General features: G+C 43.5%; 1 protein-coding gene across 1 annotated transcript in view; it reads right to left on the reverse strand.

The window, feature by feature from the left end:
* CNTLN (centlein) overlaps positions 1–27873 on the reverse strand; it is a 617317-nt gene that overhangs the window by 294129 nt on the left and 295315 nt on the right. Inside the window, exon 2 of the mRNA XM_032801780.2 lies at positions 783–1005. Coding sequence (XP_032657671.1) covers positions 783–896 — 114 coding nt within the window. The 5' untranslated portion in view covers positions 897–1005. The remainder of the gene's footprint in view (positions 1–782; positions 1006–27873) is intronic.

Raw genomic sequence — 27873 nt, forward strand, 5'->3', positions numbered from 1 at the left:
TTAAGGGTGTGGGAAAGAACATGCCAGAGAACTAGTACCCCAGCTGCCCCATTGCTGAGCCCTCTTGCCAAAATCCTCTTCTTGTTTAGCAAATATTTATAGCAGAGTATTGTGGTAAGGTCTTATCCTTATTTTCATTAAATATGCTTATTACCAAACAGAACCGATTAAACTATAATTGTCAAGATTACTCAGGTGTCTCTATATGATGTATTATCCCTGCTTTGTATAGCGTTTGAACAATTACTGAGAGCAGGCCCCCCTTTGCATTTCAAGAAACTGCATAACAAGTGTGCCACAAACCCTCGCTCTCATGCCAAAACGATGCAATCAAATTGCTGTCACATCCGCAGGCGTGATTCGTCATTCTGGTCGGGTTGCAGCACAGGAGGCGGCAGGTGTAGCTCCTAACCTTGGCCTGGGGGGCCTGCCAGGCTGCTCTTTCCAACAGGGGGCTGCCAGCAGGGCGAGCGGGGGGCTAGTCGGCACCACTGAAATGCAGCTAGCTCCGGGGTGGCGCTGGCGGGTGAGCGCTGGCCCGGGCACAAAGGGGTGGGGCAGAAGCCGGCGGGCCGCAGGGGGTCTCAGGGCCCCCCTAGCCCAGGCAGCCCTAGCAGGATGCGCGCTCCGGGGAGGGGCTGGAAGGCTCCCACCCGGAGGAGGCCGCGCAGGGGAGGAAGAACCGGGGGGGCTAAGGCATGCTCAGTGCACCCGAAGTAGGGAACTGGGAGCGGGAACTGTTTGTGCCGTTACACCGGGAGCACCTGCCCTCTCTCTGGTACCTGGCACTGACTCAGCTCCTCAGCCAGGTTTCTGAGCTCTTCCTCCAGCTCCAGGACCCGAGATGCTGCTGCCGCCGCCGCCGGGAGCGGCTCCTTGCGTTTGCTGGAAGCCATGCTCGGGGAGCAGGTCGCCGATCTCAGCCTAGGGGAAGGGGTTGTACCCTATCTGCCCGCCCGCTCCAGAAAAGAAGTTGCCGTAAACCAAACACATTAAACTATCCTGCTTCCCCCCCCCCCGCCCCCCTTGACCGTGCGCGGGCGGCGCCGGAAACCGCAGAAAGAAAGACGCAGCGCGATGATGACGACGACGTCAGTTTAACGGACAGCGAAAGAGCAAGCGGTGGGGAGGAAGGGTTGGAAGGTTCGCTTCGTTTTCGACAGCTCATAGGTCTGGAACGCGCATGCGTGGTTTTTTTCGCGCCATTGGCTTAGCTCTCTGCCGCCCTCAGCGCCCAGCTGGTGGCTGAGTGAGCGCTGCGGAGCGATGGGGGCGGCCCTGGATGTGGGGGCTAGGGTGATGGGGCCCTGTGACCTAATCAGCGGAGCCAATAGTGGGCTGGATCCGGCCGGAGCTGGGGCTCCGGACCGTAACAGGACCCCGTTGGCCTTGGCGCGCTGAGAGCCGCTGGAGAGGGAGTGGGGAGGCAGGGTGCTTGGCTGGACTAAAGCGTGAGGTGCTCAGTGGCAGCATTCAGCCACTGTGGAAGTCAGTGGGTGGCCGCTAGTTTACCATTAAACCGGGTCCACCCGTGTCTGCCCCTCTCCCGCTTTTCACCAGCCCCGCTGCTCCCCGCCAGTGGGAGGGGAATGCCAAGTGGGGACGGGCGTTTTGCACAAAAACCATGAATGCCGGAGTTCAGCCATGATTGCCCGAGGCGTGTAAATGCAGCCATGTAAACGGGTATGTGTCCGACTCTTCGCGAACACATTTCATCCCTTTGCTTCTCCACTGCAGGTGCAAATGCACTTAAGTGCGTCCTCTTCCATCCCCCCACCCTTCGCTCCCACACACCCTTGAAAAGGTGGCCTTGAATGCGTTGCCGCACAACATACAAGTAAAATTCTTCATCTCACAAAAAGGGGAGTTAGGGACTTCCAGCGGGTTGCTGCTGCAAGCTTTAGTTCAAGCGAAACGAGTGTTTCCCTTGATCACTTTCAGTCTTCCCTATCCCAAAGGGGGAAATTGACAGGTCTTTATCAGCCTGTAGCCCAACAGTTGTTTTCCAGCCCCTTGATAAACTGTTCTGCTCCATCAAGTTCCTTTGGTAATCCTTAGAGCCTCCCATGCAAGAGTCCCAGTTCTGGAATAAAGGACCAGTATCTTGATTAGCATGAGTCTAGCCCATCTTTCCAAAACATCATCTCAGAGCGCCTATATTTGCAGCCACCAGCAGCATGAGAAGAACATCAGCATATACAAGATTCGCATTCAAGCCCAAATAGTTCATTTCAATGTGCATCTATTTCAAATGAAGCATCGTTTAACGTGTCAGGTTTTACTATAAACATCTGATGGTACAGTAATGTCATTTGGGGGGTGTTTTTATTTCATTTCTATACTGGCAAAAGCATTAGGTGTAGACAAAGTTATACCAGCATAAAAGTGCTTTTGCTGGTTAGCAAGAGTACTTTCTTAAGCACAATTGTCAAAGAAAGAAAGCAGGATGCCACCTACTGGCAGCCTCCAATATCACTAATTCAAAAAGAAAATTCACAGAATTATAACATTACTTTTCTTTTAAATTAAAAGTGCTATTCTGCTAACAAGTTTTATGTTTTAAAGATTTACTTTTTGCCAACTCCCCTTCCCTCCTCCGTACAATCAACAGTCTTGTGCAAAGCAATCCAATACCAAAGAGAAGTAATACCTTAACAGTAACCAATAGAAATCAAGATCGTCAAGGCTGTTGCTAACACCTGTCTGGAAAGTCCTAAAACATTTTACAATTACCAATTTATATAGCTCTCAAATATACAGTATACCCTTGGAAATTCACTTACATTAAAATGTTTTGTTTAAATGCTGAATTCAAGATACACTCCCCACCAGTCAGTTTTTTAAAGCTAAATAATTTTAAAGCCCACACACGATCACCTCTTTGAATTCAGTGTAATGGAGGTTATTTTTCAAGTCCTTTGGTTATGGCAGTAAAAAAGTACCACGATTATGTTGTCTGTCAAAAGTATAATAAAGTCAAAATGTTACAGAATTTGCTCCTTCCTCAGCCTGGGGGGATGTACTACGTGACCTCTCAAAGTCCCTTCTAGCCCTGCATTTTTGATTCTATGATTCTAATAAAATCATTGCTGGATTGAGACAAGTCAGTGCCCTAGGCACACCTGGGTCCCACCCCATGCCTTGGATTCACCCTCACTTGGAACACCCTAACTTCACTCACTCACTCCTTCCTGTGAAGAAAGAGGAGCAACACAAATCTTCTCTGCCCCCTAGACAGGCACAAGTGACATTAAGAGGCCCTCAGCACTTAGCAAAGCTGCCAAGGTATAGCTACCCAGGTGCATTCTACTGTTTTCTTCTCCTGCCATCCACAGACCCCAGGTGGGGTGGGCCTGGTGAGGCTTCCCAAAGCTGTGGGAGTTGGTGTTAAAAGACCATTGAGGTAATTAGAGCTGTTGTTTCAGGCTGCCTGAAGACTCAAGCAGACTTCATTGCACTGGAAATTACATTTTCAAGTTTTTCTTCATAACCACAAAGGCTGGCAATTTTGTCTTTTTAAATGAAACCTTAGACTATATCTACACTACAGACCTTATGCAGGCATAGCCCATTAGTGTAGACACAGCCTACAACAACAGACAGAGTTTTTCTGCAGTGTAGGAACACCACCTCTCTGCACGATGTAAGGTACATCGGCAGAAGCACACTTTTATTGACATAGCTGTGTCTACACTGGGGGTTTGGTCAGCATAACTAGGTCAGGGGTGTGTCTTCTTCACTCCCATGACTGATGTAGCTCTGCCAATATAACTTTAAGTGTAAGCCAAATCTTAAATTCAGACATAGTCACATCACTCAGAAACTGCAGCCCTAAGGACACATCTCTTTATGCAGTGGAATAAATGAGAGTGAGAGGAAGTAAACAAACCCACACAGCACCAGGGAAGGAGGAGGTTAATAATCTGTCCTGCATATGGGGGTGAAACTGGCCTCACCCAACAATACCTGCCAGCAATATCAGGCCTGGAGGGAGGGATCTCCAGCTGGAAGTAATTAAAAGAAGGAAGCAGTTCATGAGCCTTGGGACTGGATTTTATGTTGTCTAAACTGGGATTTGTTTCTTAACAAAGTTGAATCCCAGGGAAGGGGGTGAATATTGACCCTACATATGTTGCATAGACTGTTTCATAGAGTAACTAGGAAAGTCACCTGGTTATAGAGGGATTATTTGAAAAATAAAAGGGTGGAAATCTGCATTAGAGCTCTGAAAGGGCATGAAGAGGACACGGCCACCCAGGCTGAATGCACAAGAGATAATGCCCTTCATAACCCTAGGAGTGGCAACTGGGACAGCAGAGTCTAGGACCACCCAGACTTCATGCATTGACTAGAGTACACATATGAGGCTCTTCTTAGCCCTAGGGATGGCAGCTGGCAACACACACCCACACATGCTTCACCCTTACCATCCCATTCTGTGCATACACCACGTGATACACAAATACACACAAGAACCCTGCTGTACACTTATCCCATATATTAAAGATCAGCTTTAAAAGCATTGTTGTGATTCAGGACTTACACTGGCATACCCTACTGCAAAACTTGGTGAGTGCTCAGGTAGCAATACTCTCATCAAAAGGAAAGCTGGTGATGAAGAAAAGCAGCTGTAAGGAGCCAGGCTAGGAATCATGTTGGGCAAGGAGATGCATTGTTTCAGTGCTTTCTCTCAGCAGTCTCTACAAGGAGGACCTTCTGCATCAGAAACCCTGCAGGTGAGTAATTAGTGATGTCTTTTTCTGCCCCAGTCAAGATGAATTCCTTTTTGGGTTTCAGGTTTGGTGTATCTGGCTCATTTTATCAGTTAAGAACATATTTAAAGGAAATGAAAAATGTTTTTATTGTTTTTAGTAACACATTTTTAGACTAAGAACCATAATCTGACCTCAGTTTAGAGCCATTATTAATGGTTTATGTGATTCATCCAGCAAATGGGTTTTCTCAGTATGGTTGGACATAGCCAGTACATCCTTACCTCCAATTCAACAGTCCTGATATTGTGAGGTGCTGTGTGCTCTCAAATCCTCTTAGTGCTAGCAGATGAGATATTAGTTTTGGCAAAGAACAGATTTAGAAATAGGTACTACAAGCCCACGCCTAGAGCTCTGTCTCTTGGAATCACATAATTATGTTAGGATTTCAACTTAAAAAAAACAAAAGGTTCTAGCCCTCTTGGCTGAGAAGAAAAACTTGAAAACAAGAGTTGAGCATAACCAATGCTATGACATCTGTCTGTATCTTCAGGCAGCCTGAAACAATAGCTGAGGGGTCTGAACTGCCCCTTACATCATCATAGTGTGTTATCTCAGTTGTGTGGACTCTAACAAATACCACCCCAACAGAGGACTTTGTGTGTGGTAGGAGGACAGTGCCACAGCCTGGCCCACTCATCCAAGTAGATTCATCACAGCTGCTGGGGTAAATACTAGAGCCCTGGCTGCTGCCATTCCTTCCTCTCTAGAGGGGCCCTGCTTTTGCTCTTTGGGGGAGAGCAGGAGTGACCTGTGTCACTACCCCAGCCTCTCTGGGAGGTAAGGTGGAGGCCCCTGGAGTGGACACAGCAGAAGTGGGGCTATGTGGTAGAGTCGCAGGGCAGATGCCTATGTTGTGGTGTGCCTAGGAGGCTCAATCTGGCTCTGGTTCTGACAATGGTGTTGAATTAAACTAAGGCTTTAACTTTGAAAATAAATAGCACCTTCAAGATGAAATCTCAAGCACTTTGCAAAAGTGGGCAAGTACAACTATCCCCTTTTTACATGATGATGAAGCTGACACATAGCAAGGTTAAGTGATTTACTAAAGGTCACACAACAATATCATGATTCAGGTGTTGATTCAATGGGCTTTAGATCAGGCCCTTAAGTCTGAGCTGGGACTAGAGATCACAAAATTTATGATTCTCAGTCATTTGTTCTAACAATTAGATACATGGGGGGACATGCCTATTTAGACAAAAAATTACGACAATTTAAAACATTTTCTTTAGTTTACAGGTAGATTGTTTATTTAAGATAATATGAATAATAAATTTTACAGGTATTCTATTTCTTAAAAACAAAACAAAAAGTTTTTCTGCTCCTAATTTTTATGTTTAAGTTTTAAATAGTTAACCATGAGATTTAACAATATCACTATTTACTCTATTTTAAATCTGACAATTCTAAAACCACTTCAGATGAGCAAGCAAGATACTACTTTATTATCTGCTTGCATTGTGGTATTAGGTAAGAGTTACTAAGAGGCTACTTTATACTGCAGTTTTTCAGCTGCTAAAACTGTTCCCAAAAGCAGCGTTTGCTATAAATTCCCAGCTTTGGGGAATACAAAATAGATACTGCACATTTCATTCTAGGGTGGTACTGCAGAGTCAGCCCAACATGAACTTTTCTTGCAGCCTGAACTCCATCATCACAGTGGGATTTATCTGCCTCAATCCAAAGAAATGGGACTCATGTATTTTGGCAGCAATGTGAAGTTGTAACTTTGAACTTTCCTGTCCTACTGTGGTTGAGTTTAGAGTAACAAAGAGGGTGTTTGATTGTTGATTCAAGTTTTTAGGTACACATTTTCTGTATAAGACCTCTTCCTTTAAATATGGAATGTGTTAAAATATACACCTATGATGTAAACACCTATATTTTCAGATAAACAGCCTTACAGTAAGTCTGCTAGAGATGAAGTAAACAATAAAAAATTGTTCCAGGATTAATTTAGGAATTAAAAACTTTCTCCCCAAAGTCAAGGTTTTTTTTAACACTAACCTCCCCAAAGTTGGCTTAAGTTTAGTCAAATCCATTCTCAAGTTCGTTATGGGTGCTTTGAAAATTAGCACAGTGATGAGCACAATATAAGATAGAAGCTGAGCATGGGCATGCGCCCTCCCAAGCACACCCTTTATAGCATGTCACAGCCTACATTTCCCTCTTGGTCTTTGGCTGCTCTCCCTAGCCTCTAACACCTTCCAGGCTGAGATGACATAGGCCTCCAGCTAGATCACATAACAGTTCCACCCATTTGTGACCTTACTGATGTAACCCTTCTGCCCCTCTGAGTTGGCAGCAACAAGGGCCGGGTTCAGTATCCAGGGGTTCCGTTTCAGTAACGCAATGCAAATCTGGCTTGAGCCCCCACCCAGTGACCTGGGACAATTACATACCACCACCCCCCCGGGTGCCTCTAGGAGACAATACTTCCCCTCTCACAAGCACAGAGTCTGAGTGTAGCAAAATCCTTTTAAAAAAGGAGGAAAACAATGTGGCATCATATTAGGGAAACACCACAAACAGGATTCATAACGTAAACCATTTGCAAAAGCCCCACCAAGTACGTTTGGCAATGTCCTTTTCCCCTTACGGTCTTAAGTCCAATCACCCCAAAGTCCAACAATCCAAAATTCTCTGTCCCTGGTCAGTGCCGCCCCAGAATTCAAAAGTTTATCTGCAGAGTTTTACCCCCCTAGCCTGGGTGGAAATGGGGAGGGGCACACACAGGGCATTAAGGGGCACCTTACATGGGCCAGGGCCAACTGCTTCGCCTCTCCGTGGAGTTCTGCTGCAGCCTTCACCACAATCAGCCTTCACCAGCTGTGCCACTCCTCCAGCCAACCCGAGAGCCACTCCAGCCATCCCCGCAAACCGCTCCACTCCGCTGTGCGGGCTGCTTCAACTGTGCTGCAAACTGCTCCGCTCTGCCAGCTACTTAGTGATAGATCTTCAGGCTCCCACACTAGTTAACACAGCACTCAGTGATCTCAGCTTAGTAAATTTAGCTCTTTTAGCAATTTCAGGTCTTAGTGATTTCAGCTTGTTGTAGGGGAGCCCCAGTGCCCCAAAGTGAATTCAGCTCAGTAGCCTCTAGGTGGACTCCCAATAGAATCAAAATTAGCTCTGCTCTTTAACAGTAGAGAGAAACAGAGGTACAATTGCTGCTCCAGGCCCTTAAAGGGGCCCTATACCACCAAATACCTACCCCAACCTCTCTCAATTCACTGGGTTTTAGCACCCATGTCCCTTGTCTAGCGAGTGCTACTTAACTGATGGTGAAACTCTCTGTCATAAAGCAGTCTCATAGTTCCTCATTCACATAATCAGGGTGACAACACTTTATCCCTCCTGCCCCAATAACAAAGAAATTGGAGATCCCAGGGCTGTCAAAATAACCATCCCAGGCTGCTGTGGGCTATGCTTGGTGGGCTGGGTGTGCATATGCAAATACCTGAAATTCCTTTCCACACTCCCTGAAATTCTTTCCACACTCCATAATTCACCACCAGATGTCAGGGTAGAGCTCATCCTGACTCTGCTTACATGGACATATCCTGTGATCATATAGAACACTGTTGCAACCACTGTTATATATTTGCAGCATATATTGCACAAAGGGTGTTGCGTAAGGTGTCTATGGAAAGGTTATGATTTGCTGATTATGAATATGCTAGTTGAAGTTATGAATATTGGCTATGTACTTGTATCTCAATGTATTTTGATTCTATGTAGCCACAGTGAAGCATTTGGTCAGCTTCTTGAAGGGACTATTCTCAGGAAGTGCCCAGTCAATAAACACTTATCTGACAATGGACTTTGGGAAACGCCAATCCACATCTGAGATTTCCTGGGAACGTTCAAACTAACATGTAAACAACGGCATCAGCCTGTAAAGAACCGAATTATGCATGGACATGTGACTTGACCAGGACCGGCGCCAGGGTTTCTGGCGCCCTAGCCGCTGGGCCATTTCGCTGCCCCGCGTGCGGGTCTCGCGGCTCCAGTGGAGCTGCCGCAGGCATGCCTGCGGCAGCTCCACCGGAGCCACGGGACCAGCGGACCGTCTGCAGAAATGCCTGCGGCAGGTCCACCGGAGCCGCGGGACCAGCGGACCGTCCGCAGAAATGCCTGTGGCAGGTCCACCGGAGCCGCGGGACCAGTAGACCCTCCGCAGGTACGACTGCGGCAGCTCCACCGGAGCCACCTGCCACCCCCCCAGCAAAATGCCGCCCCTCCCCAATAATGCTGGTGCCCTCGGCGACTGCCTAAGTCGCCTAAATGAAAGCGCCGGCTCTGGACTTGACTGTGTGACTCCAAACTCCATCTTGCTGTGTTCTTTCAAAGGAAAACCAAGGGATTTCCACCCATAACAGAGACCCTATAAAAGGCTGCAGCATCTCCTTGATCTTGTCTTCAATCCTGCTTCTTGCTTCTGGAGGAACCTTGCTACAAACTGAAACTCTGAACAAAAGATTGAATGACCCATCCCAGCTGTGGATGTACTCCAGATACTTGATTTGTACCTGCAGTTTATTCCATCAGTACTACATGCCTGAACCAAGAACTTTACCATTACTGTATATAATTGATTCAATTTAACCAAATCTAACTCTCATTTATACTTTTCTTTTTATGAATAAACCTTTAGATTTTAGATTCTAAAGGACTGGCAACAGCATGATTTGTGGGTAAGATCTAACTTGTACACTGACCTTAGTCTGGAGCTTGGTCCTTTGGAATCAGGAGAACCTTTTTTCTTTTACTGGGGTATAGGTTTTCATAACCATTCATCCCCACAACAAGTGGCACTGGTGATGATACTGGGTATTGCAGTGTCTAAGGGAATTGCTTGTATGACTTTGACTTATGGTTACCCAGTGAGGTAAAACCAAAGTCATCTCTGTCTTGCTGGTTTGGTTTGCCTTGGTGTGCAAAGGAACCCCAGCCTTGGGCTGTAATCACCCTGCTCTAAGCAATTTGTCCTGAATTGACACTCTCAGAAGTGTCCCACCAAAGGCAGCATCGTTACACCCTTCCAAGGCCCACAAAGTCCAAGAGCAACAAAAAGAAACATAGGGTTAGATTCACGAAGGGACTTAGACTCCTCAGGTACTGATATAGGTGTCACTGGCATTCCCAAAAACCCCACTTAGCTGCCACCTAACCCTGTAGGTGCCTAAACTCACTCTGCATCTCAATTTTAGGGCACCTAAATTTCTGCTCTGGGAATACACACTGCTGTCTCACTTTTGGCATATGGATGCCTAAGCCCTGGTGAGATTAATAAACTAGGGGGAGAAGAGGAAGATAGGTGCTCCTCTGCCTAATTCATCTGCAGGGCACAATGTGGGAGATGTGCTCAAAGGCCACTTAGCTCTACACAAAACATCGGGGGGGAGGAGGACTGCCTTCATAACTTTTATCCCAGTACTTAGAGCAGGGGCAGGCAAACTTTTTGGCCTGAGGGCCACATCGGGTTTCCAAAATTGTATGGAGGGCCGGTTGGGGAGGTTGTGCCTTCCCAAACAGCGAGGCGTGGCCCGGCCCCACCCCCTATCTGACCCCTTCTGCTTCTCATTCCTTGATGAGGCCCCCCCACCGGACTCCTGCCCCATCCAACCCCCTCCCCATTCCCTGTCCCCTGACAGTCCCCGGAACTGCTGCCCCTGACTGCCCTCCACAGTCCCATCCAGTCATTCCTCTCCTTCCTGACTGCTTCCTGGGACTCCTGCCCCATCCAACCCTCTTCTCCCTGTCCCCTGACCACCCCCAGAACCACTGCCCCGACTGCCCTCCACAGCCCCATCCAGTCCCTCCTCTTCTTCCTGACTGCTCCCCAGGACCGGCACCAGAGTTTCTGGCGCCCTAGGCGCCGGGCCATTTCGCCACCCCGCGCGCGGGTCTCGCGGCTCCGGAATGCCTGCGGCAGCTCCACCAGAGCCGCGGGACCGGCGGACCATCCACAGAAATGCCTGCGGCAGCTCCACAGGAGCCGCCTGCCGCCCCCCCCCCCACAATGCTGGCGCCCTAGGCAACTGCCTAAGTCACCTAAATGAAAGCGCCGGCCCTGCTGCTCCCTAGGACTCCTGCCCCCATTCAACCCCCCTGTTCCTTGCCCTCTGACAGCCCTGACCCTATCCACACCCCCACCCCGTGACCACTACCCCAAAATCCCCTGCCCTCTATCCAGCTCCCTCTGCTCCTTGCTCCCTTACCGCACTACCTGAAGCACCGGTGACTGGCTGTGCTACAGCCACACCGCCCGGCTGGAGCCAGCCACGCCATCATGCACCACAGAGCACCGGGTCAGGCTGGGCTCTGCAGCTGCGCTGCCCCAGGAGCTCGCAGCCCCACCACACAGAGCATTGCACCAGTGGCAGAACGAGCTGTGGCTGCAGGGGAGGGGGAACAGCATGGGAGGGGCTGGGGGCTAGCCTCCTGGGGCAGGAGCTCAGAGGCTGGGCAGGAGGATCCTGCAGGCTGGATGTGGCCCATGGGCCATAGTTTGCCCACCTCTGGGTTAGAGTGCTCATCTGAGACATGGAAGACCCTAGTTCAAGTTCCCTCCTCTGCCTGATGAGAAGAAGAGATCTGAATAGGGATCTGCTTCCTCTCAAGTGAATGCCCAAACTGCTGGGCTATGATATGTGAGGCTTACTTAATCTCTCCTGTTGTTTTTCCGCATAGGATGAATACTTAAATAGTCACTGGGCCAGAAAGAATGAGAATCAATCTATAGTCTGGTAGTTCATGTAGCCGCCTGGAAGGTGGGAGACCCAGGATCCAGTTCACAGTACCAATTGCTATTTAAGAGAAGGCTCATGGCTGAGAACCCTAAACTGAGATAGGCATCTCCCTGCAGCCCAGATTTAGGTGCCTAACTGTCTAATAGGGGCAGTGTTTAGAACACATCCCTTTCCTTGGCATCTCCCCTGCCATCCTGGATTTTTTTCAGTCCGATTCTTGGGTGCCTCTCTCTCCCTATTAATCATATAGGGAGCCTGAGTACCTAATTCAGGCTTTTCGAATCCCAGTGATTTTCTAAACACCTAAAAGCAACACTGAACATTGCAACGCCTAAATCCCTGGGCGTATGTCTACACTACAATTACAAACCCATGGCTGGTCCATGCCAGCTGACTCGGGCTCTCAGGGCTTGGGCTAAGGACCTGTTTAATTGCAGTGTAGATGTTCAAGCTTGGGCTGGAGCCCGGACTCTGTCTCTTAGCTCAAGCCCAGTGAGCCTGAATCAGCTGGCACTACAGCCCAGCTGCTGGTGTCTAAGTGCAGTGTAGACATACTGTTTGTGACTTCTAGCCCATAACATTTTTTTGTCATTGAGGGAGGTCCTGCAGCAGCCTTCTGTTCTACAGTGAAAGATCAAGGTCTGTTCTCCCTCCCAGCCAGACAACTGAACTGGGCTCCCTCTTTTTAGTTCCTCCCTCAAAGCCTGACACCTACTTCAGGTGTTACAGGGTAGGACTGAGTATGCCCCCAACAGCCCATTAACCCTTTCCTGACTTGAGTTCGCATACCCTATCACATCGAGTTAAAAAAAAAAATCAAAATTTAAATAAGGCTATAAGAGTTCAGAAGGGGGCTTTACAGTCTATTGTCTGATTAATCTGTAGATTGTACAAACTTAAGCTGAATAAAACTTTTACAGTACTTAATAGAAATATTTCTACCTTTTTATATTTTAGTGTAAATTAAAAATAACATTCTATTGAAGTGTTTGCATTCCAGTTATTACACTATATAAGTTTGTGAGAACCTCTGCAAGTGGAATTCAGTGTTGCCAGCTCTCATGATTTTATGCAAGTCTCTTAATACTTAGTATTATCCCAAAGCACCAGCTCTTGGAGTCCCTTGATCACATGTGAATCTCAACTCGTTCTTAGAAAAAACAAAAAACAAAAAAACAGTGCTAATCCTTAGGGCTTGAAAGAAAAGTTTGAAAATATGATCCAAATGAACCCTAAAGGGTCAGAAATGAGAAGGATAATAAAAACTAGATTTTTTTTTTTAATTTCCTGATTTTAAGCCAATTTTTAGAGGCATGACTCATGATTTTTGAACACTTGATGTTGGCAATACTGGAAATTGACTAGAAGCATCCTATAAACAAAAGTGAAAAAGGATTAGTTTGGTCTCATTGCCCAAGCTGAGAAAGGGGGAATTTCGGACATTCCAGGCTGCGGTGGCTAGAGAAAGAGCTGACTTTCCCCAGCTCCAGGACTGTGACTGCCAGGGAGAGACCCCCCTTCTTCCCAGTCCCAGCTCAGGGGCTGCCATGGTGAGGAAGAGAGGGCACATCCATCATATCAGAAAGGTACTGATATTAAAATATGAGCTGTGTACTTTTATTGTAGAACAAATTAATTATTATTAAGTTTTTTTTATATAGTGCTTTTATCCCAAGTGCTATACAATAGTTAGCTAACAGAACAAGCAACATTTGGAAATAAGTGGTCTGCCGAGACCCTCAGCAATTTTCAAGTGGTCCACGAAAAAAAAGTTTGAGAATCACTCGTTTACATAATACTTGGTCCTGCCATGAATTTAGGGGACTGGACTAGATGACCTCTTGAGGTCCCATCCAGTCCTATCATTCTATGATTCTATACAGAAGCTAGAGAAAAGGGCAAAGTAAAACACTGTTGTTAATATTGCTTAGGCCTTGGCTACACTGGAGAGTTGCAGCGCTGGTGGTGGCTTTACAGCGCTGCAACTCACTCATCGTCCACACTTGCAAGGCACATACAGCGCTGTATCTCCCTGGCTACAGCGCTGCATGTACTCCACCTCGGCCTGGGGAATAATGACTGCAGCGCTGGTGATGCAGCGCTGCTCCACCAGTGTGGCCACCAAAAGCTCTGTTATTGGCCTTGTAGCGAGTCGGTGTGGGCAATGTGCTTGCGCAAGTTTATTGGGAGAGCCACTGTGGTCCTTGTCCCAATCAGGCTAATGCATCCACACCACTGTGCCACGAGGGGTGGGGGGACCATTGCTGCACACAGGCAGCCTGCATAGGGGCCAGGACAGAATCTGCATTGTTGTAGAAGACCCTCCCGCTCTTCCCAGGTGACCCTCCCGCTCTTCCAGGATCAACTCCTGTGGAAAATGTTGGGAGAGTGTTCAGTGTAGGTGCCCCCTGCAGCTGTTTGCTTTCCCCAACTCACAGAAACCCCAGTACAGCCCTGAAGCAATCATTCCCCCTTACTCACCATTTCGGGCTCCTGTGGGTTATGTGCGTTCTCTTTGGTATGGGAAAATTATGCTATTGTGAAGAATGTTACTCCTTCACTGTGTGGGAATAACTGTCTGAGATATAAGCAATGCTGCCTCTGTTAAATGTTGCCTTTTTTGCCTTTCCACAAGCAACTTTGAGTTCTCAGCTGCCCGTGTTATCAACAGATCAAAGACTTCAAAACCTCCAGAAGAAGCTGCGAAAAAGCAAAGAAGACATGCTGCAAGCAGTTATGGATCACTCTGCCACAGAGAATCAAAAAGTGCAGGACTGAAGGGAAAGGGAAAGCAGGATCCGTCAGAAAAATGCAGCGGCCAGGAAGAAAAGCACAAAGCAGCTGATAAGCATCCTGGCGCACCAAGCGGACTCTATCCAGGTGCTCGTAGCCATGCAGGCAGAGCACTACCGTGCCGGTCCCTCCCGTCCCAAAGCTCTTTCTGTTGTGCCCCAATGTCAGCTCAAAACCCCTTTCCCCAGCATCCAGGTTCTTACCACCACTAGCTGCCTCCAACAGCTGTACGTTCACCAACCAGCTCTGAGAACTACGACCCTTACCCTCAGCACTCAACCCCCATCACCATGCAGTATAGGCATCCTGAAGTGCAGCAGTCGTTGCACAGCACTCCAGACAGGACATATTCAAACTTGTGACTTTACAGTTCACCACCCCACCCCTCTGCCCTCTTAGGTTCCCAAAAAGTTGTGTGTCTGTCAATAAAGTTATTTTCTTTTCAATAAATGAATTCTTGGCTTTGAAAACAGTCTTTATTATTGCAGAAAGTCAAAGATACCTTAGCCCAGGAAAGAAACAGGCATTGCAAATCAGTTTAGGAAAAACAGATTCCTACTAACATTGTAACCACTGCACCTCACTCCTGTGCAAAGCACCAAACATTACTCGTGGTTTTCAGCCTCAAATTCCTCCCTCAAGGCATCCCTAATCCTGAAGTCCTGTGCTGGGCCTCTCTAGTAGCCCTGCTCTCTGGCTGTGCAAATTCAGCCTCTAGGCGTTGAAACTCGGAGGTCCATGCCTGACTGAATCTTTCACCCTTCCCTTCACAAATATTATGGAGGGTACAGCACGCGGATATAACAGCGAGGATGCTGCTTTCCCCCAAGTCTAGCTTCCCATACAGAGATTGCCAGTGCCCCTTTAAACAGCCAAAAGCAGACTCCACAATCATTCGGCACCGGCTCAGCCTGTAGTTGAATCAATTCTTGCTCCTGTCAAGCTTCCCTGTATACGGTTTCATGAGCCAAGGCATTAACGGGTAAGCGGGGTCTCCAAGGATCACAACGGGCATTTCAATGTCCCCTACTGTGATCTTCCGGTCTGGGAAAAAAGTCCCTGCCTGCAGCTTCCTGAACAGGCTAGTGTTCCAAAAGATGCGTGCATCATGCACCTTTCCAGGCCAGCCTGTGTTAATGTCAATGAAATGCCCATGGTGATCCACTAGCGATTAACATACTTGGATGCTAGGTGGGGTGATGGCAGAATAGGAATATGCGTCCCATCTATCGCCCCTCCACAGTTAGGAAAACCCATTTGTGCAAAGCCATACACAATGTCCTGCACGTTCCCCAGAGTCACGGTTCTTCTTAGCAGGATGTGATTAAAGGCCCTGCAAACATGCATCAACACAATTCCAACGGTCAACTTTCCCTCTCCAAACTGGTTCCCGACCGATTGGTAGCTCTCTGGAGTTGCCAGCTTCCAGATTGCAATAACCGTTGCTTCTCCACCGTCAGGGCAGCTCTCAATCTCGTGTCCTTGCGCCACAGGGTGGGGGCGAGCTCAGCACACTGTCCCATGAAAGTGGCTTTTCTCATCCGAAAGTTCTGCAGCCACTGCTCGTCATCCCAGACTTCCATGACAATGCGATCCCACCACTCAGTGCTTGTTTCCGCAGCCCAAAAGCAGCGTTCCATGGTGCTGAGCATTTCCGTGAATGCCAGAAGCAATTTAGTGTCATACACATCAGGCGACTCGCTATCATCGTCAGACTCCTTTGGATCTTAAGGAATAGCTCAACTGCCAAATGTGATGTGCTGGCGAGACTTGTCAGCATACTCCTCAGCAGTTCGGGCTCCATTTCCCACAGAAATCGCGCTGCACAGAAACCCTTGAGAGAGTCAAGATGGTGCCAAACGTGGACGGAAAAACAAAGATTGCTGGGATGTGAAGCGATGCATCACGGGGCACTGGGACTGGAAGCAGAATGACCCACACCCTCCACCCCCTTCCCACAAACCACGGCACCAAAATGGCGCCCAAATGGGAATAGGTGCTCTGTGGAATAGCTGCCCATAATGCACCACTCCCAACACCATTGCAAAAGTGGCCGCACTGCAGCGCTGGTAGCTGTCAGTGTGGCAACACTTCAGTGCTTTCCCTACACAGCTGTACGAAGACAGCTTTAACTCCCAGCGCTGCACACCTGCAAGTGTAGCCAAACCCTTAGATACCAACTACATTGACAAAGATTTGGCCTGGAGAGATTAACCAAATTCTGCCCTCTTCACTATGTAATGAAGTCACAGTGCGATTATTCACGTGAGCAAGACTTTCCCCAATATCTCTGGAAAGCATGTTAGAATGTTTTGAACCCTTTCACTTTGTTCGGGTGTCATTATGGGAATCTAATGTCCATTAATCAGCGCTGAATCCCTGTGATTGTTTAAAAGTCCATGCTGGCCAAGGTCTGAGAGATATGGCTTGCTAGTTGCAGCTTTGGTTTTCCAGGGTACTCACGGGGTATATGACAGGAACATAATTGAATTATACCCCTGCTTACATCTATACCACATAAAGGGTCAGTAAACAGCTTAACATCTTCCTGAATGGACATAGGCTGGACCATGGTTTAATGTCTGTGTATCTAGGTGTTACACTGGACTGTACAGTGACTTTCAAGGAACTCCGTACAACACCTCACAGAAAATAAAGATAAGAAACAGCCTGATCAGCAAACTAGCTGGTTCTATCTGAGAAGCCAATTAACCTGGTCTACACCTAAAACTTAGGTCAAGCTATCTATGTCACACAGGGCTGTGAAAAATTTCACATCTTGTGTGACATACTTAGGTCACACTAACCCCACTATAGACAAAGCTAGGTCAACAGAAGAATTCTTACATTTTTAAATGGGATGATTTTAAAAAAATATATAGAAACTAAATCATCATAAGAGGAGTTGCAAAATATATATTGTGCCATAAATACAGAGGAAGATTTAGTATTCTTGTACCCCAGACTAAATCAATAACTGGCATCCTAACTGGTCTAGATATTGAGAGAACATGATTTGCTTTTCCTTTCCATCACTTTAATTGATTTATTTTTCCGTTAGATAATACCTACTTTACAAATTCTCTTTTAAAATTTCCTCTGAATGAAAAGTCCCGTTGTAGACATTACACACATTCTAAGCAGAGAGATGCTGGTTGTAAAACTACTGTTATCTTCTTCTATGTTCTAGTAACCAAATAAATACAAATTTTATTAGTTTTAACTTCACTCACAAAGGTTCAGGTCAGACACGTGCTCCCTGACTCGTACACCCATGGAATTTTTCAACATCCACATTTTCAATATGTTTCCATCATAAAGAAGTTAGGATAAATAAAAGGTAACACACAGTGTGCTTAATGATTTTGAATTTAAAAAGTGTGTGTGTGTCTATCTATCTATCTATCTATTTATGTAATATCTATATCCAGCAAAAATATCTTGTATCTATCTTGCTAAGCCTCCTGTATGCATGCATGCATGCACTCTTCTGTTTACAGTGTAATCCCTATTTCACTAGATGACACCTGACTTGTGTATAAGGAGTGATCGGATCATTCTGCTGGAATAGTACTGACCTTGTCTGTGGCATCATCTGTTCACAGGCAACAGTGTCATCTATTCATTGGGGTTTTCTGCAGGATACCTCCAGGTTTCATGAGGTCATGTATGTTTTGGATGCCACTCGGTCTCAGAACCCTTTCAGTACACAGTATAACTTGTACAATTAGTGACACAAAACAAATACAGTAAGAACACCCAGTTACAAGAACAAGGGAGTGAAGTTTATTTGAGAGGAATGGAAACCAGTAGGACAGTTTCTTCTACTGTCATAGCCCTGGCCAGCCTTCCCAACACTGATTTATCCATAAGATCTCAGACTGTGGTCATAGTGGTCTTGCTGCTAGGTGATTGCATAGCTAACAGTTCTGGGAGCTCAATTTTTCTTCACGTCCAAATGGCAGACTGATCTAGCTGGATGCACCATCAGTGTGGTAGTAAGTCTTAAATAATAGTAGAAATCCATACAATAGGGTAAATCAATTGTAAACCAACACACAAGTCAGGTTTGTATGAAGTCCCAGTACCAGGGCTTTTCTCTGAACTTAACTATATAGAGAGTTGCAGGAACAGCCCTGGGATACTGTAACAGCATGAATGAACACAGTCCATAGATTTGGAGAAGTGGAGTTAACACTCTTGGGTGCAGGTAACACAAAATGAAAGATTTTAAGGAAATGAGGCAAGATAATGGTAGGGAGATCATTACAAGCCAATTACAAATTGTCCTTTGTTTTTGGTGGACTTAATTTTATTTCTTGTCATGTTGAGTGTCCTTAAATATAAATTCAGGGCATGTCCAAAAGGGGTTCTTCTCTTTGTGAATCTCTGGTGCCAGAGAAAACAAAGTAAGGAGTTTCCATGACCCCTTCACTTGTTGGCAAAAAGAGGATTTGTTTCTCCTTTCAACAACAAAAATCTGCAAAAGAGGATGAGATTCATGTGAACTGATTTCCCGGCAGTGACAGTTATCTTACCATCCTTTTTCTTTTTCTTTTCCTATTATACCATTGTAGTTTTCTTTGCTATTGTTTATATAACTTATTTACTGCATTCAGGATGTGAGTGACATCAGTGTCATACAGTATTGTACACAAGAGCCATTGTTTAGTAATTATTTCATACTATGCAGTCTATAACTAGCAACAAGATATTTTGCAGTCCCCCGTGTACCTTTTATATAAAATTACTTGTTTGGACTTTTTTATCTAGTCCACAAGGACAAGAGAAGAACACATATTTGCTTCTGCTGTATTGCCAATTGTAAGATCTCAGAAAGGTGACTGGGATGACACATAAAAGGTTAAATAACTGCTTATGTGCTTTACTGAACTGAGGCTTAAGTGAGCACTGCTTCTAATTACAGTCTTATAGGAGTTAAGTTCCTGAAGCAGCAGTGACTTGCCATTGGGTGAGTAAGTAAAGCATCTTCCTTTCTGGTCATGATGTGTATACAATTATAAACATGAAAGCTTTTTGTTGTTCCAATGAGTTAAACAATATAAAGTTGCATTATATACATGAGATTAAGTTTTACCGAGTTATTCTGTTATGGCAGTATAATCACGATATTTTATGTTTTCACTAAAACACAAACCTTTTCTTGAAGGGAAACATCCTGACTTTGCATCTGCGAGGGAACAGGAAAAGTTCATTCCAAAATAGCTCAACATAGAAACTTAAGTAAAAGGAATTCTAGCAATCTAAAGATGTAAGATAGGTTCTATACCATTTTATACACCTATATAAACTGGAGGAAAGAAAGACAGAAAGAAAGAGGTACTGGATACTTCATATGAAAGACAAGAAATCACTGGTGCCATTAAACAACTGAAGACTAATTAAACTCCTGATTGATTTTTCCATAAACCTCTATTAAGTTATCACCTCCAAAGTTGACCCACTGTTAGCCAATGTATTTAAGCCCACTACTAGCTCTCATCTGTTACTAGATGCATTTTACAGTCACAAATATTCACACACAAATGATTGCAAAAGAAGGAAAAACTGACCAAGGGATGTGCCTATTATAGGGACATCACTGCTTAATAACAATTTTAAGATTTTTGCAATGTTATTAATGGCCGATTTGAAAACTATTACGCCTTTTCTCAAAGAAAAGGACCACTTTGGCTTTATCCACAGTACTCTACTGACAATCTCTCAAAACTAATTAAAATAATCTCTAATTTTTTGATTTCACTCAGATTTGATAAGGAATTTAACTGGGATGACTGGCTCTGCCAGTCGAATGTACAAAAAACTATAGGCATTGGTGAAAAAGTTATTGAATTTGTTGAATATAATACTCAGTTTTGACCTGTACATTTAGAAGAATGGGAATGCAAAACACCATACGGTATATGGGTTCTGTTCGAGGAGGGGGGAATAGTTTTGTTTGAAGAGAAAAGGAAGATGCAGCAACTAAATTTTTTTCTTCCCTACCTCCTGTATAGTTTTAGATCTTTGGTACCTAACAACAGGTCATTTTACAAAGGACTATCCAATAGGTGCATTATTGTGTGATCTTGTATTTACAATGGTGGGATCTCAAACTTCTTAGGAATTTTATACAGGGGATTTGGTATCAAAACTTCAGAACAAAACGGATTATTTTTACTATGAGAAAGGGAGAGGCTAGAGTAGGTTCTCAGCCTGAGGTCACGACTCCCCTTTGTTTATGTAAGAGGAGTCACAAAACTATGAAAAGGGGTCCTGCAATTTTTTCTTTTTATCATGGGGTTATGGTATCGACAAGGTGATAATCACAGTCTCATGCCTGATCTACACTTAAAATTAGGTCAACATAGGCCTGATCTACACTGGCGGGAGGGGCGGGTTGTTGATATAAGATACGCAACTTCAGATACGGGAATAGCGCAGCTGAAGTCAATGTATGTTATTTTGACTTACCTCCCGTCCTCACAGCATGGGATCGACGGCCATGGCTCCCCTGTCGACTCCGCTTCCGCTGCTTGCCCTGGTGGAGTTCCGGAGTCGACGGGAGCATGTTCGGAGATCGATATATTGCGTCGATATATCAATCCCCGATAGATCAATAACTACCCGCTCTTTCGGCGGGTAGTCTGGACGTACCCATAGATACAGCACTCAGGAGTGTGGGAGGAAAAAAAACCTTCTGTCACTGTAGGAAACATCGACACTACGGTGCTACCACAGCATAGCTATAGCACTGTAGCTGTGCTGCTATAGTGCCTATAGTGTAGGCTTGACATGTTAAGGGCTGTTATAAAGAGGACAGTGATTGATTGTTCTCGATATCCACTGAAGGTAGGACACGAAGTAATGGGCTTAATCTGTAGCAAGGGGGATTTAGGTTAGATATTAGGAAAAACTTCCTAACTATAAGAATAGTTAAGCATTGAAATAGATTTCCAAGGGTTGTAGAAAACTCATCTATGATTCTTCCTGGAAGTACCCAAGGCTGTGAGGCACCTCACTATCACCAGTCAGAGGAAGACTTGTCTATGCCTGTCACGCTCAGCTCCCCAACGCCACAGGCCATGGACAACACAAGCACATAGATATGTCACCTCCTAGTGAACGGCCTTAACTTCAGACCATAAGTACATAATTTTCAGTATGGATCCTGAATTCTTCAAATATTATTTGTACATTCACTTCACAGCGATTATGAGGACCAGTGGGCTAATGGCTCTCAGTAGAGATCACATATACCACCCTTTGGTGAACTCTTATGCATACATCTGACCCAGGCAATCCCTGTAAAGCTCTGTGCACCACCTGTGCCATCTGCCAGTTGGCACCAAGGGGACCCTGTGTTACATCATCATTGGAGTTTTTTAAGAACAGGTGAAACAAACACCTACATGCACATAGTCCTGCCTCAGCATACAACACAGCACAGGGAGCTGGACTAGATGGCCTCTCATGGTCCCTGCTAGCCCAACATTTGCATAAATGAATATAGAATGTTACCAAATCAGAACAGTAGGATTTTACACTCATCCTCACACCTGCAAACAATTATATAAGGTCCAAAACAGTAGAAAATCAGGTACTACTCCTTGAAATTCTTAGAACTTTGTCAAGGATTCACTGAATACCTTGAAAGTGGAAAAATAACAATGAGTAGATCATATCACTTGAATCACAAAGGATTTTATGATTTCATGATCGGTTTCATAGCCATTATAAAACTGCTATAAATTTTGCCTAGGACCGGGAGGAAAAGAGGTTTTTTTAAAAAAATTCTTCCTTGCTTCTCTTGTAATTTTTTATTTCTACTGTTGTACTTCACATGTTTATTTTCTTCATCTATTCTTTTCACTGCAACTTTGGGGGCCGCTTCAGGACTTGGTCATATAAATGTGAGTATTAAAGTTATTTCACACTGGAGTAGAACAGTCATACTTAGATCAATTTACAAACAGATTCATATATTGAAGCTGAAAAGGGAGAAAATAAGAAGTCTCTTCCTTTATCATTTGTTTCTTTTACTGCAAACCATTATGATAGCTTACAAAATAATTACATTTGAGTTAAGCTTGCCTCTGTATATGTTTACTAAGGAACTTTACATTTAAAAGAAAAAGATTTGAAGAGTATGGAAATCACTAACGAACAAAGTAGCTAAATATTCAAATACAATTATTGTTCATATAATTTCTTAAATGCTCAGGTGTAAAATATCATGATGTGTATTCCAAAAAACAACCTTAATTCTTCCCTTGTATAGTTACCCACTATCTATCTGACAGGAATAACATACTTCACAGTAGGTGCAGTTAGAAAGTTGTTACATTCATTCATTCATTCACAAATCAATACTCATGAAAAATAACACTCAGGCCCTCATTCAAGGCCCACTGAAGTGAATAGAAAGACTCCCACTGACTTTAATGGGCTTGGATTATTGATCTTTCAGTGTTCCCATACTCAAAAGGATACAACTAGCTCAGTGGTTCCCAAAATGGGGTTCGTGAACCCCTGGGGGTTCATGAAATGTTACAGGGGGTTCTCGGGAAAACATTCCCTAATGGCGGACAGAGCTTCCCTAGAGACCCAGGCAGCACAGGCCAGCAGCCTGGAGCCCCTGGACTTCCAAGAGCTAAGCAGATCAAAGCAAGCATCTCTGTCACGCTGAGGAGATTTAAACTTCAAGATTCCTTATTAGAAATGAAAATGGAGGTGGATATTTTTTGCTGTTTTTAAAATGAAATAGGCAACTAGTGTTGTTTTAAAAATTATTATGAACAAGCTTAACCTTTGTTGAAACGTGCATTGTTTGCCTGGACTGCTCAAGACCTGAATGCTTGTGTAGGAGGAACTCTATGAGTTGGCTTCTTAAATACCTTCATGCTGTTTCACATCTGACACTCCTTGATGAAACATAGGAGCCTGGTCTTATAACAGGCTTATTCAGAGTGATACAAGCTATGAAAATGAGATTTTGGAAGAGTGTTGCCATTTTTCATAATGTAATAAAAATACATTAATGATAAATAATAATTAATAATAGTGTGTTATAAGCAGATCATAAAAACAAATTTTATATTTCCAAGATCACTGCTTTTACAATTTATACCCAGGTAAAGGAGAAAATCCCTGGAAATGTTAATTTTTAAGACGGGGTTCGCGAAACTTGACATTTTAGTGAAAGGGGTTCACAGGTTGTTAAAGTTTGGGAACCACTGAACTAGCTGAAGTTTATGGTTATATACAAATTATTTTAATATTTACATTAAATGTCAAACATGTATCTTCACAAACTTGGCAATCATGAAAAATATTTTGAGTCTTCCATTGTGTTTTGTAAATATGTATTTTCAATAGGGATTGTAGTATACTGTGTACTGCCACTTTAAAAATCTGTCACTTGGGTCTTTGATGCTTCATGCTAAGAAGATTCTAAATGCAGACACAAGACATTCTGATTTGATTGAGTGGAAGTTTACCATGCTTGGACTCTGGTCCACAGGTGATGTTACCTGGTCCAGTCTGAGCAACTCCATTCAGCCATTCTTATGTTGCTATGAGAGAGAGAAAAAATACTTTTCCCACTAAAAAAAAGTTCTAAGCTACTGCAAAAGTATGGCTGAAGTTTGGAACTTGGCAATAGATGTAGTCCTCTGAGGAGTTGTTTTTGTGGGTTAAGGGCAGAGGAGCAGGGACCATATAAAAAAAAAACTATATATATTTAATATACTCAGTGCTAAGGCTGTTAGAGTCTAATAAAGCCGTATCGTATCCACTTGGTGACATCACTTCACATTGTCCCAGCCTAGTAGGCCCATGAGCTACTGCTATCAAGTTTCCCTTGAAAAAAAAAATTGCCTGAGATTGTAAATGTCTGTTGAAACACACCCAGCACATTCTCAAAAAAAAACAACAACAAAAACAAAAACTGTTAACCCCAGGGACATGATCAATCTGTGATTGCAAACTGAAAGGTGAAATAGTATTTTCTATTACTGTTTAATTATCTAGCTCAATACTGTGTGGATACACTCCTGAATTCGTTCTCTTTCATTCCTATATTGCATTCCTGGTACACTGCAAATCTTCCTTGTACATCCTGCATTCCTTGCACACACACAGCAGGCCTTTGATGTCCTGAAATGTATACCATAAAATATACAGGCTGTGCCTCACAGCCAAGTTAACACTGCTGTGGAACCTTAATTTGCTTATTTTTTGTGTTTTGTAAGTCTTAATGTTACATTAATATGATGTGATACTTGAACATGTTAATTCCAACAGAAAAAATGTCTGCATAAGAATGTAAACAGAAACAAATGGCTAGACCCTCACGTTCTCCAAGAGAATGGCCACTAAACATAGGAGAGCAGGCTTCCATTGATCACAACACTTACTTGGTGCATTGTTTAAGAAAAAATCCAATTTCCTGGCAAAGCATTAGCATTAAATTGTGTATTCATAATCCAAAACAGAGTTTACTGTGATACAAGTAATTTTAATTGTTTATCTTTCTCATGGAGGTCCTTTGATATCACAACTAGATATCAGAGTATTAGCATTGTGTGAACTGAATGATTCATTAATTCAGTATCACTTTTAGACATTTGAAATATAACTGGCAGACCAGAGCTAAGCAAGTCAAGTCTGCCATCAGAGAAAGATTTTTCTGACTTCTGTATGAATTATACTTTGTGCTATAACCTTGTGTGGTTAAGACTTTCTCTCATTTGTTTTTCAGGTATTTCCCATGACAATTCATTTGGTGCCTGATCCAAGCCCTATTGAAATCAGTGTCAATTCTTCTACTGACTTCACTGGACATTGAATAAGGCTCTTGATGAAGAACCTGAAGTCACAAAAATACATCTATATATCTATATATCAACAGTTAGATCTAGAAACATTTGCCTCCATATAGTTCTGTCCAACATATTGCACAATTTCCTATTAATCCTGTCTTCTACAGAATTTAGATTTGAAGGTTTCAGGAAACTGTTTTTTTTACATACTCCCCACACTAGTGTTGGCGCACGGGGTGGAAACTAGTTTCTTCCATTCCTCTCTGTCAATTGCTATTGCTTCCATCCACTCTATGGTGTTGAGATTGACTGTTCTTCCCTCCTAGTGAAGAATTCCACTTAAGGTTTCTCTTGGGCTCCTTTGTTTCCTTACACAGTTGGTTTCCATTTGACAGCTTCATGTGAAAGTCTGCGTGTTGGCATCTGGAGTACATGCCCCAATAGGTCCAGTGCTTCCTTCTGATTCTGGTGCAAATGAGCTCCTGGCTGGTGATTTCTCAGATCTCTTCTTGGTAATAAAGACTTGGTAATAAAGTCTTTCCAACCAATGCCCAGAATCACCTTATTTTCAAATGTGCCTAGTTTTCTGTCTAACATTTTGGTAGATTTCCAGCTCTTGCAGTAATATGTTAACACTGAGAGTATGTTTGAATTTAAAATTCTCAGTTTTGTTCTATCACTTAGGTATAAAATGTTTTGGATAGGAACATGAAACAGAGTGTTGGGCCATTTCCACAGGTATTCTCATTTCCACATTCTCTGATCTTAGGTCAGGGACAGGAATCTCCATACTGGAAATCACATTTGATGGATAACTACATTAGGGGGGAATATTAAACTACTTTGAACACATTATGTGAGAGATTTAACCTGCCAGCATCATTTTTTTTAACATTGCTGCAGCTCTGGCACTGTGTCTGTACATTTTAAGCAGACTCAATAAATTCACCTAGAATGAACTCATTAAAGGTTCTATTAGCTGAAGTTCATTCCCCTCCACCCACCCCCCCCAAAAGGGATGTGTGCCCACCCTATATAAAGGCTACAGAGTGGACAAAATGATAAGATAGAAATAGATCTGATCCTTTGTCCAAAGTTAAAACCCAATCAAAACTTTGTTAGTTAATAAAATGTCCAGTTGGCTGGTAATAGTAACAATTAGCACACATGCAGTGCTTTACATCTACATTGCACTGTAAAAATATTAATAAATTAATAATCAGAAAGCCCCTTTGAGGTATTATCTCCATTTTACACATGAGACAACTGAGACACAGAATGCTTAAGTGTCTTCCCCTAAGTCACTCCTGGATTTACTGTCTGAGCTGGAATTAGAATTCAGGATTTCGTGGCTCGTAGATCTGTGCTTTTGCCTACTAGACTATATCATCTTTTTCTTTTCTTGGTATTTACATGAATCCCATGCCGATAATTTGTTTTCTGGTTTGGAGGAATCCAGAACTGCAGGCAGTATTCAAGGAACAGTCTCTGTGACATGATGCCTATGCATATGCAATCCAAAAATCACATTTGATTATTTTGCTGATACGTCATATTGCTGGCACTGGAGCATGAGTTGTGAATATCACATCATTGATAGGACCTCCATCACCAGGGGCCTGCTGCAGCTGCCTGTTTGGTCGCATTGTCTGAAGCAGCCTTGTATACAGGTATTAGTCCTTTCACGTCTATTTGTCCTGATTTAGAACTGATTCTATTTCCACTGAAGTCTGTGGCAAAACTAGCATTGACTTCGGGGTAATAAGGATTGGTTTCTTAAAACCGTATCCCTTCTCATTTAAGATATGATGGCATATAAAGTGACAGATGTTTGGCAAGGTAATTAGAACCTGACCCACTTAAAGCATGAAACATGAACTCTATAGGCCATCACCTTGCCACTATTCATTTTATTAAACCCCTCCTTAAATGGTTTATAATTATTTCAATTTTTAATAAGCATTCTAAATAACTAGCCCGTTACACGGTAACTTGAGAGATCAGATAAGCTTTGAGGGAGCTATTCTGGTCTTTCTTGTAAATAATAAAAAGTTAATAAGGTAACTAATGCATATTTTTTAAACTTTCTGATTATGTCTAAAACAGAGGGACTAAAACAACTCCAGAGGAACCATTCTGTTCTCTCAGGCAAACAATATAAATGTTAAAACTTTCCATAAAAGTCATGTTTATCGTAAAAAAAAAAAAAGGAAAAAAAAGGGACACTAATAAATTAAATTTTAAAACTATATTTAAAGACACTCATAGAGCGACTCAGACAAAATTCAGGAAATCAAATGTAGGGGTGAAAACGCAAATGTAAAGATGGTATAATTCATACCACTGTACATTTTTGAAACAATTTGTATAAACTAAGGCTGGATTGTCAGCATAAACTTTGAATTTATTGGCTTCTGTTGCTTTAAATCAGACCCTTCATATTATTTAAACATAGTTTTTTTCTATTTAATATTCAGAATGATAGAACTATACATTAGACTGCAGATAGATACATCATTCATCCTGGTAGAATGCATATCTCATAACACTTAAGTAGTTTATTAAACTTGTTTCATCAGAGATAGGATAAATTTTATAATTGACAGCAAGTCATAGGGATGTAGTATATTTATCATATTTAACATTACCCTATGTTACAGAAACTATTCTACTTCTGTCTCGTAAGGACGTTTTTCTTGAAGAAAAAATATATGAAATATGTAAATG

Source organism: Chelonoidis abingdonii, chromosome 6 (genome assembly GCF_003597395.2).
Source record: "Chelonoidis abingdonii isolate Lonesome George chromosome 6, CheloAbing_2.0, whole genome shotgun sequence".
NCBI lineage: Eukaryota > Metazoa > Chordata > Testudines > Testudinidae > Chelonoidis > Chelonoidis abingdonii.